The 20,631-nt window shown below is 49.8% G+C and overlaps 1 protein-coding gene across 1 annotated transcript in view; it reads left to right on the top strand.

The window, feature by feature from the left end:
- The window catches only part of Rph3a (rabphilin 3A), a 74,314-nt gene that overhangs the window by 21,880 nt on the left and 31,803 nt on the right, over nucleotides 1-20,631 (top strand). The window contains exons 3-5 of the mRNA XM_032886897.1: nucleotides 3,725-3,801; nucleotides 9,952-9,963; nucleotides 18,248-18,394. Of these exons, the coding sequence (XP_032742788.1) occupies nucleotides 3,743-3,801; nucleotides 9,952-9,963; nucleotides 18,248-18,394 (218 nt within the window). The 5' untranslated portion in view covers nucleotides 3,725-3,742. The remainder of the gene's footprint in view (nucleotides 1-3,724; nucleotides 3,802-9,951; nucleotides 9,964-18,247; nucleotides 18,395-20,631) is intronic.

Consider the following 20,631-nt stretch of genomic DNA (forward strand, 5'->3'; position numbering starts at 1 on the left):
GGAGAGAGGGTGGCGGGAAGATCCTAACCAGCCAGCCTAGCTGAATTGGCAAGTTCCGTGCTAAAGAAAGACCAGTAGGTAGCTCCTGAGAAACGATACCTAAGGTTTACCTCTGCTTTATATAAACACATGCATACACTTATGAGTGCACACATAAACACACACACAGACACACACATAGACACATTCACACACATAGACACTCAGAGGCAGACACACACCAAACATGCACATGCAAGTGCGCTCGCAAGCCTACACACACACACACACACACACACAGACACACACAGACAGACACACACACACAGACACAGACACACACACACACACACACACACACACACACACCAGGTATCTATTGCACCTTCATGGAGACCCACGGCACTTTACATTTTCTCACCTCTCCCATGCACACGTTCCCTGGCTGAGGACCCTAACCAGCACTTTACAGACAGTCCCTTAGCAGTCTGTAAGGTGAGTGCCCCAGAGTGGGAGTTCCATGCACTCATTTCAGAGTGGCATAGCTTGTCAGAATCGCTCAGAGACTAGGATCCAGGGTTTGGCTGTGAGAGTTGGATCTGAGATGTGTAACACCCCCACCCCTGCCCCCTTCTCCCACTGCCCCCAGCAGCAGGCTCAGACGATCCGTGGTTGTCTTTTGAGTCTCTAGGTCAGCTATCAGGCTGTGTTCAGCTGGGCAGTTCTTATCTAGGCCAGACTGGGTTCACTTGGCTGGGTGATGTTTCCAGTGGGCTAGCCTGGGCTCCTTATATACAGCAAGAAGCCAGCTCTAGAGCCTTTGCATCTTCAAGCACCTGATTGGCCAGGCATGCTACATCCTACAGGGCACAGGAAATGTCATAGCCAATCAGACTCAGAGGGGAAGAGGCCAGACTCATCTGTGCATGGACTCTGCTTCTCTGATCCCCATGGACTCACTCCTCTCTAGCGTCCCTCCTGTTTCTCTAACTCACCAGGTGCTTGCCTGCCCCAGGGCCTTTGCAGTTCCTTTGCCATATGTCCAGGTCAAACGTTATAGCTTAGCGAGATCCTCCTGACACCTATGTAAAACCAAATATCCAACCTTATTCCCCCCACCCCAGCCCTCCACCCTTACAAGGGTATCAGCACCTGGCACACTTCGCTCTTGGCCTGCATGGTTTTGGCCTTCCCCACCTGAAGCCAGGCTCTGGGTGGACCCAAATTTCTGTCCCACGTTCGTGTTTTAATGCTGCATCTAGACCAGTGTTAGACTCTTAGTGATGGTGGGCGGTTGCTCTGTTTTGAGGAGGAGCGGGAGGAAGGGGAGGGGGAGGGGGAAGGGGAAGAAGAGGGAGTCTTAGTGATGGTGGATGCTCTGTGAGGAGGAGAATTAGAGGGGGAGATGGGGGAGGGGGAGGGGGGAGAGGAATGTGTATAGGCCAGAGAACAACCCTGGGAGCCACACACCTTGTTTTAGAGACAGGGTCTCTCACTGGGATCTCCAAGTCAGCTAGACCACTTGGCCAGTGAGTTCAAGGACTGCACCCCCCCCCATCTCGGTCTCCTCAGAGCTGGGGTCTGGGCTCCCAGCAGCTTTGTGACATGGGTCCTGTGGGTCAGACATAGACCCTTGTGCTTCTGAGGCAAGCACATTGCTGCCTGAGCCATCTCCAGCTCTACATGCATTGGCTCGTTTGTCTGTGGTATTTCTTTTCTCCTTCTTCCAGGCTGTTGTGAGCTATTCCCAGTCTGAATGCCTCCTCACTTCTGACTTAATTTTACTTAAAAAAAAAAAAAATACGGACCAAGCAGCGTATGCTTGGATGTCTCTTATTCATGTGCTTTTTTCCTCTTCGGTTTGAGTCCCTAGTTAGGTCCCGTCCTCTACCGGCCAGGAGTCTGAGCAGGTCTGTGCAGGAGCCTGAACGGGCAGGAATAACCTGGAAGGGGTCAGGAAAGGAAGGTCAACAAGGACTGAGATGGATTCTGGATGGGTCTGGATTCCATCCACGATGTCAGGTGCAGGATCCCCATGGACTCTCTGATTTAATGCAGGGCGGTGGGGCACAGAAGTTGGCTATAATTTTGAACTCCACTTGAATAGCTGTAGGTGACACAGATGCCCAAAGCTCTCTAAAGTACCATGGGATGCCCCTGCCCACCTAGGTCAGCTCCACTGAGTCACTTCGGACACTGCTCTGTGGCTCTTAACTTAAAGGAGCTTTGAACTATTTTTTTCTACTTATCTTCAAGCAACAGAAGACCAAGAAGATAGTAGGATGTGGGACCTCACTGGTCCCTCGCAGTGGATGCTGACTGGGAGATGTAGGGACACAAAGGGGTGGGGTCCCACAGTGGGATGGTCAGGGATTTGGACAGCGGCAGCCAGACTATGTAGAGTAGCAATAGTCCCTACGGCTACGACAGTAGGCTGGCTCTAATGTTTCACCCATGTGCGTACTCACCAACCTCTGTGACTTATATGAACACTTATTGGGCACCAACTGTATACCATATGCAAGGCCGATTGCAAAGTCAGAATTTCTGGATCCCCACATTCAAAGCTTATGAACAATTCCAAGAAAGTGAGCGCAGAGGTCTGAGTGTATGGGGGTTTGTGTCACCTGCAGATGTTCGTGTGTGTGTGTGTGGGTGCATGGGATCCTTCCATGCACAGTTCAGTCAGATGCTTACCTCACAGGTCCATAAAGCTGGCCCCTTGGGTGCCGAGGAGCTGCATTTGAACTAATCCATCCTGGAGCCTGCAACTCACGGCTCTTACTGACTAGGTACAGATGCAGGCAGCAAGAAGACAAATCACACAAACCATGAGCCATGCTAAACTGGAGAATGGGGTCTAGGGGAGGGGCTTCGTGTGGCCAGTGGAGCTGTCCTCTTGGAAGAGGTGGCGTTCGGGCAGAGACTGGCAGAGACAGAGAGTTGAAGGGTGGCTTCCTTTTAGCACAGTGCCCTCAAGGGCCACCCAGGATGAGTAAGCATATCAGGCCATTACAGAGGGCAGGTGGCTGCCCGTGGGGTGGTGAACTTGGGGTCACTTCCACTCTCTGTTGCTATGAATATCAGATTCCTGTGAATGAAGGGAGTTTTCACTGTTCCCTGGAGATGCCCTGTGACATCCCTGCTTTTGATTGTGGAGATCTTCGGCAAGCTGTGCTGTGTGTTTTCCAACATCCCGATGATGTGCGGAGGGTAAATCGATCCCAGGCAGAGCTGCTACAGAGAGGCTTGAGTCACGCAACAAAAGGCCACATCACTGGCTATGCATGAAGAAAGGTCAATTTGTGTTCATGAGTCTGGAGACACATGTAAAAGACTGGGTATCCCCATCCCTGTGCCTTTTGGCATGGCTGTCACATCCTAATGCCAGAGCAAACCACAGCCAGGAAACAGAGATCACAGAACCAAGGTCCCTCATTTGCCTTCAAGGACGAGTCCTCAACGACCACACCATCTCCTTAAAGTCCACAATACTCCCTCCGACAGTACTGCTATGGGGACACGTATCCACGTATCAGCAATGAACAGGAAGCACACTGCTCCATCTCTCGCCACTAGGTGACTGTGATCCCCTTAGGCATGCAAGGTTCCCCACATGGACAGTGGAGATGCTGGGTCAAGCTCCCTTCCTCTTCTGTGTTTCCACATGTATGGCCTAGAGTGTACGTTCATGAGATAAGAGCAGGCAGATGATTGGGTAACATCTCATGGTGCTGTTTTCCAGGTGTGCCAGCCTTCCACCATGACTGACACTGTGGTGAACCGATGGATGTACCCTGGTGATGGCCCACTGCAGTCAAAGTAAGTCCGGAGTGGCCCTAGGAGTGGCTCTTTTGAGCTGGCCAATTCTGAGTGTCTACCCTTGAAAGAAGAGCCATGGGTGGGTTCCCTTCCTTGGGCTAGGTGTGTGTGTGTGTGTGTGTGTGTGTGTGTGTGTGTGTGTGTGTTGCATGCATGGGTATGCATACATATGTGGCTACACATATATATATGCATGTACGTGAGGCTCCAAGTTGACATTGGATATTGACATTGGGTATCTTCCTTGATCATTCCCAACTCTGACTGAGGCAGGGTCTTTTGCTGAACTCAATGCTCACTAGTTCTTGCTAGTTTGTCTAGGTAGCTTGTTTGGGTAGCCCATCTGTGGCTCCCAAGTGCTGAGATTCCAGGTATCTCCTAGGCCTGGCTTTCTGGGTCTGAACTGTAGGCCTCACACTTGTGTGGGAGGTGGTTAATCTGCAGGGCCAGCTCCCCGGCTTCCCAGCCCCATGGTGGGTTTTATGGTATGAGCGTCACAATTTTCCATACTCCCCAACATTCCCTAGTTTGTCTCTAATAGGGAACCTAACATGACTGTCTATGTTACCCACCCAGCCCCATGGGCACTGGTTAGAAACAGCCTCTCCTCTATGCCTCAGTGTGGTGGCTCTGTTGGACAGAATTTTAAAGACACCATAAGGTTGAAGTTCCTGGTTGGGGACATGATTATTTCAATGACACAGAAGTATGTGTCACAGGGGTGGAGGGCAGGGAGCTGTTTGCTGATGGCCACTGCTGGCCCAAAGAATGCAGAAGGGTTTTGTTTTGTTTTTTATAATGATCTCCATCTACCACAAAGAGAAATTTCCTTCATGAGAGGTGAAGACTACATTTACCTGTGGGCAGAAGGACTAATGTTTATAGATTGGTGCTAGGGAGTCTGCAGGCTAAGCAAATTAGTGGTTGTAGATTCTCCTCAATAATGGTAATTTCACTAGCACTGAGTAATTAGGTTTCCAGTACCAGGCATGGTTTCCCTCTCATCGAGTGGGTTTTTCCCTCCATCCAGCTTGGCATGTTCATTTATGTCACCTGTGTTCAGCTCCTGTTTACGCCATGTTGGCGAGACCTTATGGGTGTAGCTTGTTGACATGACAAGGAGACACTGTCTCACAGAAAACTGCCTTCTCCTTTGGCTCTTACAGCCTTTCTGTTCTCTCTTCTGCCATGTTCCCTGAGTCTGAGGTGTGGGAGTGTTTTGTAGTTGTATCCATGGGCACTGGGCTCCATAATGTCTCATTTTCATAGGTTGTAATTTTCTGAACATGCTAAGCTAGACATGGAAAAGCCCATGAGGCCTCAAGTCTACACAAAGAACTGCAGGCAACTGAGGATACTCAGGAGTGGGAGAGGTGGTCCTCTCTGGGGAAGAGCGCACCAGTTTGCTTTCCAGCATTAAAGATCATCACTGGGAATATACATATAATGTTATATGGACTGAACAGGTTATGTTCATGCTCTGTGTGTGTGTGTGTGTGCATGTGTGTGCATGTGTGTGCATGCATGTATGTGTGTGCATGCATATGTGTGTATACATGTGTGTGTGCAAGCAATAAAAATTGATGAGAAAAGAGGTCATGAATTTAAAGGAAAGTGGGGGAGTTTGGAGGGGGGAAAGGTAAGGGCAAAATGTAATTAAAATACAATCTCAAAAATATCTACAACCCCATTCCCCAGGAAAAGAGTTCTAAAAAATAAGTCAGAAAAGATTTTTAATAAGGTCACTTCTCATTGAGCAGAAGACTGTTCTTGGTCAGATGATCACACCATCAAATTTTCCCCGTTGTGCCCCATTGCTGTATTTTTTTTTTAAAAGGACTTGATTTACTAATAACTTACCCACTTCTATTAAAGAAGAAATTGTCTTTTACTAGAGGATGTAGGAGATATTACATTTTCCAGGAAAGCAAAAGGTAATTAGAAGAATAAATCACGTTTTATTCTTTTTGAAACAATGCCGTTCTCATCTCCCTTATAGTGTAGCAGAAGTGGGCTGTTGAGAGAGACCATTTTCAAAAGAAACTGTTACACCTGGGTATGGGCTGCAGGAAAAATAGAGAACTAAAACACTGCCAGGATTACCTACTCTAGATTGTTGCAAAACCAGACAATTAAAAGAAACAATGTTGCAAACTGAAGGGGAGTCTAGCAAAACCAGATAATTAGATGAAACAGTCTAAGTATGCCTAGCTGTCTGTCTCACCCTCCCTAAGGTCCCCAGCTTGAGATATTTTAAGGCACACTACTTTTTCTTTAAACTACTCTGTTATATTTTTAGGATTTTAAGTTATTTCGCTTCTGATTATTTCCTTCCATTATTTTTAGCATTTTCCTGGTCCTTTAAGTCTCCGGCTCTTTTTGTCTACCTGTTTTGGTTTTGAGACAGGATCTCCATACCTAGCTCAGGCTGGCCTTAAACTCCCAATCCTCCTGCCTCAGCTCCTTAAGTGCTGATGTTATAGGTGTGTTATAAATGTGGCCTAGGTCTTTGATGAGCGTTGACTCTCTGTTTCGTGTCTCTGACCTCATTTTACTCACAAGTCATCACTTCTGACTTGGGGGTTTGCTGATCTCCCTTGGCACTTTATAACCTACGTACAATTTCAGGGCCTTTGCAAGCCCGTCATTGACCATGACCATAGCCAAAAATTAATTGATGTGAATTTACAATCGCACTTTATTACACATATGATGATGAGTACTTAAAAAATCAATCATATTTAAATGGCATTATGACAGGTTGCTACTCGTTGCCATTGACTTATCCCTGGGCACTGTGAACACTTTATAGAGGAATGTCTCAGCATTTCCCCAGCTCTGAGTGTGGTTCATTTCGGCATTCTAGTTAGGTACAGTGACTGACAGTATTGCTAAGCATTTGTTACTCACGGCTGTCTGAAGGCCTTGACCATTCACGTCTGCTGTTCACTGTGTCCTCTGCGGTGGCATCACTCATAATAACAATAAACATAAATATTTGTAATTAATATTATTCTTAGACAAGGTCTCACTCTGTAGCCCTGGTTGAACTGTGTGTGTCTGTGTGGGTGTGTGGTGGCTACATACACATGGATGCAGTACCGATAGAGGCCAGAAGAGGCCGGAAAAGCACCCTGGGGGTTGGGAATTTGGCTCAGTGGTAGAGCGCTTGCCTAGCAAGCGCAGGGCCCTGGGTTCGGTCCCCAGCTCTGAAAAAAAGAAAAAAAAAGCACCCTGGATCTGGAGTTAGATGTTTATGAGTCTCCATGTTAGTTCTGGGAACTGAACCCTGGTCCCCTGCTCTCCTGGTGCTCCAACCACAGATCTCTCCACCCCCCACCTTTGTGTGTGTGTGTGTGTGTGTGTGTGTGTGTGTGTGTGTGTGTGTGTGTGTTTAATAGCAGGCCACTTCTTTCCATTAAACTTTCTATTCAGGTTACATTCCTTTGTTACAGAATTTTATAATTTCCCCCAGCCTGCGATTTAGGTTTTCTTTTTCATAACAAACTCTTCAGGAGGGAAAACATTTTATGTTGTGTTGAAATCTGTTTTGTTGGTTTTGAGATGAATTAGTCGAAGAAAAATTCCGTTCTTTCTAACAATCCCTGAGCTGCAGTGGAAGGCATGGCTCAGATGCAGCCCACCACGCGTGAGGCCCTTGTGCAGTTGCCCAAAAGGCTATAATCCCAGCCCTTGGGAGGTGGAAGCAGGAGGATGATAAATTCAGCTCATCCTCAGCTACCGGTGGAGTCTGGAGCCAGGTAGACGACATGAGACCTCATATTTTTTTTAAATGGCTTTAATTGATTTGTTTAGGAGTTGGTTAAATACTGGGAAGAGTTTTTGACTTGCCCATATGCTCCACAACGAAATTCCTCCATCTGGGACCTCAGTTATGCTCTCAGCACCTACGTGGCAACTGTCACCCATCTGTCACTCTACTTCCAGGCGAGCCAAAGTGGCCTCTTCTGGCCACCCCATGCCCAGGCATGCATATGGTGCACCTACATACATGCAGACAAAACACCTATACATATAAAATTAAAATAATAACAAAGTAATGTAAGGTCCTCTACCTGTTCCCCTGTCCCCTGAGTTGTAGTCTCTCATGCTCACCGCAGAACTCTGGGTGATCCTCTCAGCTGGATACCTTCTCAAGCACTGCCCCCAATGTCATCTTGGAATAGCTTACTTTATAGATAATATTCCACTCACCAAAAAGTGTGTCTCTGTGAGATAAATAGTTGCCTAGGGGGCGACAGGGTAAAATATTTATTTTATTTAACGAGCACCAGTTAATTAAAATCCCTTCCATCAGAATTTACTTCTGTCGATAGGCAGCCAAACAATTTGCCTGGCAGTTAGAGCAGAATTATTCTAGCGGTCTGGATGTGGCTTTGTTAACCACCCCTGGACTCCCATGATGCATCTTGGTGCTCTGAACACACCCAACTGTTCTATTCCGCCCCCCGCCCCCGCCGCCATTATTAAATAATGACGGAATCGTAGCCATTGCATACACTGTTGAGCCTGGCATCACGGCTGGACACAGGAGGAGCACCAGCCATGCTCATGCCTTCCTCTGGGGGAGGAAGAATTGAATCTCCATCACCTGTTGCCTAGTCAACGAGAATGCCTGCTTTTTGCAATGTTCAGAAACCCTTCTGGTTCAGTATCCTGGGGCCTACTAATCCTGTCTGCAGGCCCCAGTGTATTGTGGGAAAGAATGCATGCACCTGTTCCTGCCTGAGCTGGAGCACAGTCGAGATGCTGGTGCCAGCAGACAGTGCCGGGGATGCAAAGTGGAAAGTGGGGTACACAAGACAGGTTGCCACCTGCCCGTGGTTGCAAAATGTGAGTCTCCTTTCTCAAATAGACACACTTTCACCTCTACACAGGGCAGGACATAGTCTGCTGTTCAGGAATTGTGAACAGGATTACTCCCCCCACTGTTTGAAATATATACTTCTGTGTGCACACAGCCCAAGTTGAGGAAAATCAGACTTCCATTGAATGACTTCCCTTAGTGTTACATAAAAACATTATTTAAATATATAAATGGGTCAGGCTCAGTTGTTAGAGTGCTTGCCCAGCGTACTCCAAGCCCTGGGTTCAATTCTCAGAGCTGAATAAACATGGTGGGTGCACACCTGTGGCCCTAGCATTGAGTAGGTAGAGGCAGAAAGATTAGGGGTTCAAGGTGTCCTTGACTGTGTGTGTGTATTCACACGAACCTTTATCTCAAGCTAGGAAACAGGGAAGGGGGGGTGGGGAGGAGGGCTGCTCAGTGTGGGTTTGTTACTGAATTGCCCTGCTTGCTCTCAACTTACAGATGCCATTTTGTAGCTCTACCCGGAGGTGGCCGTGGTTTAGATGTGACATTAGATCAGTCCAATGTATAGAGGAACACCTCTGTAATCCCAGCACCTGGGAAGCTGAGGCAGGGGGATTGCTGTGAAGTTAAGGCCCTCTGAGGTACATTTGAGACCTTGCCTCAAAGCAAATGAATGAAATGTAATGAACACAGAGGGGAGAGAGAGGGAGAGGGAGAGGGGGAGGGAGAGGGAGAGGGAGGAGGGAGGGAGGGGGAGGAGGAGGGAGGAGGGAGGAGGGAGGAGGGAGGAGGGAAGGAGGAGGAGGAGAAAGAGGAGGAGGAAGGAGAAGAGGAGGAGGAAGGAGAGGAGGAGAAGAAAACTGAAAGTAGGCCATAGAATTCAAACTATGACATTGTATCTGAAGTGTGTGTGTATATGTGTGTGTGTGTGTGTGTGTGACTGACTGAAGGATTTTTTTAGAAAAAAAGATTTATTTTTAATTATGTGTGTATGCCTCTCTCTCTGTCACTCTCTGTCTCTGTTTCTCTCTGACTCTGTCTCTGTCTCTCTCTCTCTCTCTCTCTGTGTGTGTGTGTGTGTGTGTGTATGTGTGTGTGTGCATGTGTGAGTGGAGTACCCACTGTGGCCAGAAGAGGGCAGCACTTCTCCTGGAGCTGGAGCTCTAGGCTGCTGGGAGCAGGCTGACAGGGATGTTGGGAACTGAACTCTGGTCCCCTTTAAAGTACACACTCTTAACTGCCGCCTCAGGGCCCTGAGAATGCTTAGCTAACCTGTCTCATTTTCTCTCTCTCTCCCCTGGCTTGGCGTGCCCCAGTGACAAGGAACAGTAAGTATTTCACACCATTTCCATGTTCCTACAAGTTGAGTTGTGATGCTTTTCCTGTTCAAGCTGTTAAAGAAGGGGATGAGCCAATTTTACATGTATATGCAAAACAATGTGTTTTTCCAGGGAGGAAATCCCATCTTGATAGAAGATGGGATGTGTTCCTGAGGCAAACCCACAGTCGATTCTAGGTAGTGTAGAGCTTGGGCGACAGCCCTGTGTCCATCCCCACAGTTGCTAGAACTGTACCTCCAGCCAGTGCAATTCTGGCCAAAGCTGGAGCGATTGGAGCAGCACTGTTGGGTGGTCTGGGCCACACCTCCCAGCTGACTCTTTCTGTGCCCTCAGCTCCCAGTGCCGGGCTTTATTCATTGAATTAGATTCATGTGCTAAGGATGTATGGCCGGTTGGGTGTTGGGCTGTCAGGCAGCTCCGTCCTCGGTGACAGACACATGCAGATACTCTAGAAGGTCATTGTCACCTTTAAATGGTGGGATGCTGAGACTCACCATCATTGTGACCTTATGTATCCTCTCCCTGTCCTTCCCTGTCAGCAGGGGTGGTGGGGGATGGGGGGGCCTTCAAATGTAAACTGTAAAGCCCCAGCAGTTAGATGGAGGTGTCAATCAACCGGACTTCCTGTTGTGGCAGAGGAAACAGGCTTGAGCATCCTGCCAGCCTTTTCCCTCTCAAATAATCTTACCCTCAGGATCCTCTGAAGCGTTGCTGGGCATGGAAAACACCTACCCAAGGGACCCCAGCCTTCTCTCTCTGCTCTGAGCCTCAGTTTCCCCACATGCCCAATGGGAGCATGTGGGCTCTCAGTGGTCCCTGTACTTGGCTGGTGGGACCCTGGTCATGCGAGCTTTGTTTCTTATAAAACCGTGGAATTGTCGTGCAGACGTGTCAGGGAGTGGGGCTGACGGGCTGTCAAGTTAATGATGGGTGAGATTTCCCGGCTGAGGGGGACCCAATGGTGCGTGTCACCTCACACATGGAAGCCAGACTCAAGTGTATGTGCACGAGTGCCACGAAGTGGAAGGGAACTGTGAGAGGGGAAAGAATGTTCAGGAATGAGCAGGGGAGGAAGGGAAGCTGATGGAGGACATGTGTCATGATGGCGGAAGGGAGGGCTATTTGGGAAAAGGAAGGGTGTCCGTAGGAGGAAAGACGGGCAGCCGGGAAGAGAGTCAAGACAATGAAGTTGTAATCACATGGAAACACCACAGCAAAACCCGCTGCTTTGTGTGCTAACTTAACAATTTAGTATCTATTTATTGCATGACTGTGCACCGTGTGTATATAGGTCTGTGGAGGTCAGAGGAGAGGGTGCTAGATCGCCCAAAACTAGAGGTACAGATGGCGGTGAGCAGCCGTTTGGGTGCTGGGAACTGAACCTTGGTTTCTGCAAGAGCAGCCAGGGCTGAGTCATCTCACCAGCCCCCTAAACAAATTTAAAAACAGACAAACAAAACAGAACAAGGGACAGACAGGACATCACAAGGTCATGACTCTACAGGGTCTCAAAGCTCATAGAAGCCTCCTGGTAATGAAGGTTGGAAGGGAGAGAGTTTGTTCTCTCTCCCTGCCATCCCATTCTTCCTGTCCCTCTCTTCCTCCCTCTCTCTCTCCCTCCTTTTCTTTTCCTTTTCCCTTCTCCTCCATTCCTTGCTTTATTCAAGAATGTTGTCAGGCTGTGGTGGTGGCACCCGCCTTTAATCCTAGCACTTCAGGCGGCAGATGCAGGTGGATCTCCGTGAGTTCGAATCCAGCCTGTTCTACGGAGTGAGTTCTAGGGCGGCCAGGGCTACATAGTGAGACCCTGTCTCAAGAGAAAGAAACTTACCGAGTACCTACTGTATACCGTCTGCCACGTTAAGCACCAGAGGCACATGCATAGCCCAAGTATGAGTGATGGCTGCAAACAGCCCGTATTCAATGAATTCGCTCTCCCATATAAGGAACATACAGCTGTGGGATCTGAAGAATATTAGGTAGGCCAGACTTGGGGGCCATGATGGGGGAGCTTTCCACAGGAAGAGGGGTTTAAGGGGGGCAGGTAAGGGGCTGGGCATCCTGTGAAAGAGACTGATGCAGATGGGAAGTGACTTCAGGCAGAATCTGCATGTGAAGGAGCAGAGAATTTCAGAGGTGCTGGTTGGTGGCGGTGGGGGAATGGCTTGCTTTTGAGGGCTATGGTGACCACAGCATCCCTCTGCATCTGCTTTGGTGTCACCAGAGGGAAGTCCATGCAGAGGGTCCCTGCAGATCATGGGTGAAAATGTCCCTCAGTGCAGCCTTCCTGGTACCTTCGTTAAAAATCTCCCCACTGATCTGCAAAAATGTCCTCCAGACATCTGCATGCGGGCATCCCAGGGAAGGGAAGGAGGGAGGGACCCCAGCACCCCGACAGCACTTCCATCATCCCATACCCCTCGGGGGAGTCACTGAATATTAATAGAGACATCTGGCAGCCATGTGACGGTTGTGGACATGACATGAATGCAGGTGGGTTGGACGGAGGTGAGGTGTCCTCTGTGTGTTTCAGGGACAGACACGGGTGGCACAGACACGGGTGGCACTTTCGGTAGGGTCACCCAGCTCCTATTGTCTGGATCCCCGTGCTGCGGGCTTTGGTGGCAGCGACCTTCCACTTTCTTAGGTGTAAGGACAGATGCAGCAGTCAGGGGCTGTTTCTGTGAATTCCCGACCATGCCTTCTCTAGCTTACATCCTCAGTCCCTTCCCCCAAGCGTCCTACATCCAGGAACTGAGCCCGCAACAAAGATGGCCTTTCTGTTTCCATTAGCAGGGCAACTTTCTCTGAATAATACTTTATCCAAGAGCTAAATATTTGAGAGCACTGGGAAGATGGCTAGGCAGAGACCTTCCCTGGCCGAGAGTATCCATGGTGAACTTTATACAGCTGCGACTTAATGCGAATCTGTAAAGCGAGGGAGGGAGTCCCGTGGGTTCCTTGACCCTTTCTTCCTTTCCTGGTGTGTGTATCAGCTAGCTTCTGCCGTGTGACGAAGCATCTTACAGCATCTCACTCAGTGGTCCCTATTTATAGATATTCCCATTACCTCTAAGTTGTAAATAACCCACTGAAATTATATCTTCAAGTTCTTGCCACTTAATCTCAGGCTGGGTTACCTGGAAACCTACTTTCTCCCGGGATGCAGCTGGCAAGCATGGGATGGGCCATTGGGGGGCACTTCCCGGATGGGGCATGATCCTGTGTGTGATTTGTCCCACGGATGACAGTGCTTCTGTCTCCAGCATTGGCTTTTAGGAAGATCGTTAATAGGGTGCTTGCCTGGCACGCACGAGGTCCTGGGTTTGATTTCCCAGCACCTCATACACTGGGTATGATGGGCCTCACTGTAACTCCACGCTCAGGGGGTGGAGGCAGGAGGACCAGGAATTCAAGGCCATTCTCAACTACGTAGAAAGTTCAAGACCAGCCTAGGATGCCTGAAATCCTGTCAAGGACACAAGGAACAAAAAACCCAAAACCCTCCAACTGAGATCATAGCACTGGATCCTGGTCAAGAGGACACTTAATTGGAATCCTGTTGGAGAGGCCCCACTGTGTTGTCCCAAAGCCCGCCCTGTCCACTAGGCTTCACAGCCCAGGGGGCCCTTCTGTTCCCAGGGAGTAAAGGAGTTTGGTTGAAAACCCTGGCTCATAACCCAGTGCTTGCTTTCAGAACGAAAATATGTAACCCCCAGGAGGCCTGTGGGCTCCCACTGAGACCCAGAAGGACATTTCCAAACACCAGCTGAGCCCTGTGTCAACTATACATTCTAGAGAGGCTATAGAAGGAAGATCCAGAGGGAGGGGCAGCTTCCAGCCACCTTCCCTTCCCTGCAGTCTACAGAGGGGGGCCATCTTACTGTTTGGGTCCCGAGGGACACTGCTCATTCTTGTCTTGGAAGTCACGTTTGTGCAGCAGCTTGAGGTCCTGGTGTGCAGCAGGCTGTGTGGTGGTGGGTGGGAGGGAGGCACTGACTGAAGGTGCCTGGGGCCAGGCTGAACTGTAGAGCATGTCCTTGTATGTGTGGGGAAGGGTCTGCACTGGGCCTCAGGTCAAGAATGCTTCCTGAGTTCAAAATGGAATTTCTTTGTAAAGGCAGGAAAGACATGGAGAGAGAGAGAGAGAGAGAGAGAGAGAGAGAGAGAGAGAGAGAGAGAGAGAGAGAGAGAGAGAGAGTGTCAGTCTTGATTCTTATATGATGCTCAGCTTGACAGCTTAGATCTAGAGTCATCCTGAAGACCTTCTGAACATCCCTGTGCAGAAATGTGAGATTTGGCCAATGGGCCCGGGGAAACCTGTACCAAATGTGGGCAGCACCAACCCACATCAAAAGGATCGCGGCAAAGGAGGGCTAGTGGTTAGTGCTCATCTTTCTCTACTTCCTGAGGATGCCACGTGACCAAGGATGTCACGTGACCCCCTTCCTCGCTATTCCTAAATGAGCCCCGTCTCAAGCTGCTTCTTGTCAGTTATCATACTGATTAGAAAAGCCACTAAAAGGGTTGGGGATTTAGCTCAGTGGTAGAGCGCTTGCCTAGCAAGCGCAAGGCCCTAGGTTCGGTCCCCAGCTCCGAAAAAAAAAAAAAAAAAAAAAAAAGAAAAGCCACCTAAAACCAGGACCCTAGGAGCAATCAAAGAAGAGAGATAGTCGGAAAAAGGAAGGATTGGGCAGGTGTGGATATGGCCATCCCCACAGAAAACCACGGGCCTGGGAGATGGCTGGGCACCGTGGGAAGAGTCAGGAGCCTCTGTATCCCTCTCAAATGGGGGGAAGAAACCTCAGGCTGCCTTTCTTCCGGCACCCAGTCTCTCTCTTTTCCTCCTTTCCCCCACTCAGCTCACCTCTGAGGTCTTGGCACAGCCTGGAGGGGTTCCTAAATCTAGGAGTCCTTCCTCCGACTTTTACAAAAATTCCTAAGAAATTGGCCAATATCAGGATACCCCGGAGTCTGAGATGAGACTAAGTGAACACAGACTTTGAACTCCCGGTGTCCCCAGGATCCTGTAGCCTTTCACCTTCCGGAGCAGCTCCCTGTGTTGCTTAGACTTGGGGGTGGGGCATGCCTTGCTTCAATTCCTACTAAAAGAAGACTCTAACATCCCTCTTATCCATGAGGGACTGTGTTCTGGTCAAGGTCTCTGTGTGCCTATGTTCTCAGATATTGATCTGAGTGCCAGGGCACAATGGTGATTAGGTCCCTGCAGCTCTCTGGGGGATGGGAATGGGCAGATACCAAGAGTGTTATTTAAGGATGGCTTCAGCTGGGGATGCATGGGATGGGGAATTTGAGCCTGGGCAGCAAGAAATAGTATGGCCCTTGTGTCAGCACTTGGAGGCGGGGTCCTGGCATGGTGGGAGGGGCCAGGTGGGCGGGGCCTGGTGGGAGAGGCAGGGCAATGGGTGATCAAGTTGAGCAAAGAGGTCAGAGTGGCTTGGACTCAGTGGTTGGGGAACAGGGGCTGTCAACCATGGGCCTGGGAGGGACCAAACAAACTAGGAAAGCACATTGGGCTTTTTATTACCAAGGTAAAACTCACAGACATTAACAGTAAGCATCTTAAAGAGTTGATTCCGCAACCAGAGCTTCCAGGGACTAAGCCACTACCTAAAGACTATATATGGACTGACCCTGGACTCTGACCTCGTAGGTAGCAATGAATATCCTAGTAAGAGCACCAGTGGAAGGGGAAGCCCTGGGTCCTGCTAAGACTGAACCCCCAGTGAACTAGACTGTCCGGGGAGGGCGGGCAATGGGGGAGGGTGGGGAGGGGAACACCCATAAGGAAGGGGGGAAGGGATGTTTGCCCAGAAACCGGAAAGGGAATAACACCAAATGTATATAAGAAATACCTGCTAATAAAAAAAAAAAAAAAAAAAGAGTTGATTCCGCAACATCCGTGTGCTCACAAAGTGTGACTGTCACTTGTCTGGTCCTGAGCTTCACTGTTAATTTGGTGCCACTGCAGTGTCCCAGCCGTGCTGGTATTGGATCACCTGAGACACCTGCTCCAGGATACACCCGTGTCTCCAAACCCTATTTCCTTCCCTCCCGCACAAGACTGCCCGGGACATCCGCTTCCTTTTCCTCCAACTCCTCCTCTGACCTTGAGAAGTGACCCTGCTAAGATTAAAAAAGGAAGGAGGGGAGAGGAAGAGGAGAAAGAGGGAAGGAGGAAAGGGAGGAGGAGGAAGAAGAGGAGGAAGAGGAAGAGGAAGATGGAGACTGGGTTTTAATTTCCAATTGCCAAGTCAAAAAGTAATTGTGCGGCTCCCATGCCATCAGAGCTCAAGTGACCCCAAGCTGGTGGCTCACGTGTCCTGGACCCCAGCGTTTTCTCAGATCTGAATTTTTGAGATAACAAGAAAAGTTTGAGAGCTGCCAGGCTGGGGTGGGAGCAGGAGGGTGGGAGGAGGGGAGCGGGGGTGGGGGAGGAGGAGGGCAGAGGTGGAGTGGGGGGAGGGCGGTGTATCTCAGCCCTGTGTCACAGATAGCACAGAGTAAGAGGGCAGGCAGTGCCTTCCAGGAACACAGCACTAGGTCCTCCCTCCACACCACCTCAGCCTCCTACCAGGAAAGGGGGACAAGGGCAGGGATGCTGTGGGGACTGAAGTTGGGGGTTGGACAGGTCTGTTCTCTCTGTGTTTGTTTTTTAAAGGAGGATGAAGGAGGCTGGGTGGGGGCATAGCTCAGTGGAGGGAGTGCTTGCCCAACATGCGTAAAACCCAGGGCTTGATCCCATGACCATGCAAACTGGTGGTGCCTCCCAGCACTTGAGAGCTGGAGACAAGGAGAGCCAGGAGTTCACAGTCAGCCTCAGCTGCAGAGCTGGTTCAAGGCCAGTCTGCCTATATGAGGCACTGTCTCAGAAGGGGTGGGAACGGGAAGTGCATAGAGTAGGAGCCCAAGTGTTTCCCCAACCTTTAATGGCTGGAAACCTAGTAATGTATCCTTACAAAGATGTGCCTACACCCCTATTTAACAACTGATTTAAATTTACAAAGAACTTTCTCCCCCCAGCCCCCATAACGGCAGCGCCTAGCTGTCACCCCTGTGCTTAGAACACAAAGCGAGGAGAATCAGTGGTTCACGGTCCTCCTCAGCTACATAGGGAACTCGAGGCCAGTTTGAGCTACACAAGCTCATGCATCCCATAGATCCCAAACAAAATGTCTTTGTGACCCCTCCTTGGGATCCACCTGGCCTGACTCTGTCCCCTGTTGCTATGTGTGTATGTGTGTGAGTGGGTGGAAATGGTTTAGTATGGGGCAGCAGGCTGTAAAAGGTATCCTGGTTCCTGGTGGAGATAAGATCTGAAAGGGATGGTGGTGACCCTAAGGGATGGTAGGCATTTCCCTAAACTCCCAGGAGGCCAGGCCCCTCTCACATAACTACAGCCCCCCACCCCAGGCCCCTGTAGAGAAGCTTGTGGCCATGTAGAAGTCATGTAGAAGAACGACCACACCAGCCTAAAAAAATATCTAAAAGGAAAAAAAAAAAACCAAACTGCTGTGGGATTGACAACCAGCCTAAAAAAAAAAAATCTAAAAAGGAAAAAAACAAACAAACAAACAATAAGAACGACCACACCCTTCTGCATGAGGTAGTCCCAAGGTCTTAGACCAAGCCAATAGGAAGCACCTACTGTCAGACCCTGACCCACCCCAAAACTGTATATAAGAATCCTATCCAGAAGGATTAAATGTGTGTGAGAACTACTCCATCGTCTGAGAGCTTCTGTCATAAGAGCTGTGACACTGCCACTTGGGGAAGAGGTCTGCTCTCCCGAAACTGCCACCAGAAGCTCCCTTGTACCCCTCGCTGGCTAGCCAGCCTCCTGCTGTCTCAGTCTAGCTGATGTCTTGGAGCAACTGAAGCAGCAGCGTCTGAGACAGCAGAGACAGAGCAGCAGAGGAGATCCCCCCACCTCGAGTTCTCTCCCCTAGAGATCTCAGTGGGAAGTCACTGGTAAGAAGGCCAACAGTTTAGGGCCTTTCTGGAGGTATTTTGGTTTCTAACTTGTTCTCACGTGTGTGTTCCAGGGCACTTACTGGAATGCACGGGAGAGGAATAAAGGAACGGTGCCCGTTGCATTGTTCAGATAGAGCAGCTGGGGCTCACAGACGCCATTTTGCCCAGGGTCTCTGGACCAGTGAGGCTCCCTGCAGAGGTTCAGCCCTGGTTTTGCAGATCCCGACCAACTGCTGGGATTTCTGACCTGCCTTATGCCTTCTCCTTTGCCTTGCAGGATGCAGGCAGGATGGTCCGTCCATCCTGGAGCACAGACGGACAGGCAGAGAAAGCAGGAAGAACTGACAGACGAGGAGAAGGAGATAATCAACCGGGTGATAGCTCGGGCAGAGAAGATGGAAGCCATGGAGCAGGAGCGCATCGGGTAGGGGCCTTTGCTATGGAGCAGGAGCGCATCGGGTAGGGGCCTTTGCCATGGAGCAGGAGCGCATCGGGTAGAGGCCTTTGCCATGGGTTGCCATGGAGCAGGAGCGCATCGGGTAGGGGCCTTTGCCATGGAGCAGGAGCGCATCGGGTAGGGGCCTTTGCCATGGAGCAGGAGCGCATTGGGTAGGGGCCTTTACCTCCCCCTGGAGACGCTTGATGGTGCTGGGGTGGGAACGCTTAGTCGCTTGGGACTCAGAATTCTTGTTGCATGAGGTGGCAACCTGATCCAGAAGACGAGGAGGATGGAGAGAGGGCAGAACGGGCCAGGTCAGGCATATCCATGTTGGGTGTGCATGGAAGGGGGGACATTGAAGGGTCTGGGGAGAGGTTGACCATGGAGACTATGCTGTGGCATGAACACTGGCCATCTTAGCTGATGAGAGCTACGTGGAGAGTTCTAGAAGTATTGAGTTAGCGGAGGTGGTGAACAGAAGAGACCGAATTTGGCATTGCAGGCAAAGGATCAAGGGAGGGGCTGTGGTGGAGAAAGGGTTAATGGCTGAGAACAAGGGAACAAGAGGGGTGACACTTGGTACCCTACAGTGTGGCACAGTGACCATGCACACTGAGTGCTTTAGAACAGCTGACTGAAAAGAGCTGAGTGTTCCCAGTGAGGAGATAGGCACACCAAGGACACCTACCTGATCATGTGTTACAGGTTATATCTATGGATCCAAGTAACGCCACGCCTCCTATAAATATGTCAAACAAAATATACAAGAATACGCCCCAGGGCAAGCTATTAAGCAATCATTCTCGACCTCCCTGACGCTTCGACCCTTTAACACAGCTCCTCATGTTGTGGTGACCCCCAACCGTAAATTTATTTTCACACTTCTTCATAACTGTAATTTTGCTACTGTTAGGAATCATAATGCAAATAACCCGTGATTCTGATGGTCTTGGACAACCCCTGGGAAAGTGTTATTTGACTCCTAAAGAGGACACACAGCTCACAGGTTGAGAACTGTTACTACAGAGTCACAACGGCAACAGGCACAGGGCAGACAGGTCTCATGGGGTGGCAGCTGAGGTGAACCCAGTGTAGGGACCCACGCTCTGGGCTTGGAGAGGCTGGAGTTCATTGGTGGAACTAGAGCTCAAGAATGTACCTCCCTGAGCCTGGTCTGCTTCAGATTCCTCATGTGCAGAATAGAGATGATATTTTTTGGCGAATAAATATCCACGTGAGAGCACACTCAGCAAATGGTAGCCATCCGATGGATGGTTTAGGTTTTGAAGCAAGAGGTTTTTTTGTTTTTTGTTTTGTTTTCGTTTTTGTTTTTTGTTTTTTTGTTTTTGTTTTTTGTTTTTGTTTTTGTTTTTTTTTTTTTTTTTTTTGGTACTTACTGAAGCTTTTGGTCTGCACCTGTGCGGCTGGGATGCTCCCGTTTGGCAAAGCTCTAGAGTCCCAGCAGCCCCTGGCTTCCCCGGAAGGAGAGTTGCGAGGCTTCCAGGAATCCTGGGCCAAATTTGGGCTGGCGGAATATGCCTTTGCTGAGCTGGCAGATCTTCTCCCTGGCTTCCTGGAGCGGGGAGGGCTGCCCCGGAGGTCTAGGCAGGCTGTGTCTCCTCCATCCCCTCACGGCGGCATCTCCAGAGGCAAGCCGATGCTATGCGTGTCTTCTAAGCTCCACACCACAACCTGCCTTCATTCCATTTCTTCTTCTTCCTCCTCCTCCTCCCCAGAAGAGAAGCCAAGTAGGGCACAGGGTGTTGGGGCCAGGGAGACTCTAGAAGGGGTTCTGCTACCTGGAATTTCCACTGTGGAAGCCAAAGCTCTCAGTGAGCAAGGACTCTGCCTCAGTTTCCCCAGAGACCCTCAGGAGCCGTCCTGCTCTCTCGGCTGCTGTAGTGATTGGGTGGGTCTGTTGAGGACCTCACCCTGCCTTGTTGGGTTAGAATTTCAGGTGCTCCCGCCCCTGTGGGCTTTCTTTTCTGTTACCCAAGTGAAGCCATCCGGGACAGTATGAGGTCACTTTGAATAACATGGGAAATAATCCCCATGAGGGGCACCATTTTCTGTGCACCCACTATGTACCAAGTTCTGCATTTTGTTTCTCTCTGTCTGCCTGCCTATCATCTATCTATCTACCATCTATCATCTATCTATCATCTATCTATTTGACAGCATCTCATGTAGCCCAGGCTAGCCTGAAGTTCACTATGTAGCTG

The sequence above is a fragment of the Rattus rattus genome, chromosome 16 (genome assembly GCF_011064425.1).
Source record: "Rattus rattus isolate New Zealand chromosome 16, Rrattus_CSIRO_v1, whole genome shotgun sequence".
NCBI classification, from domain to species: Eukaryota; Metazoa; Chordata; class Mammalia; order Rodentia; family Muridae; genus Rattus; species Rattus rattus.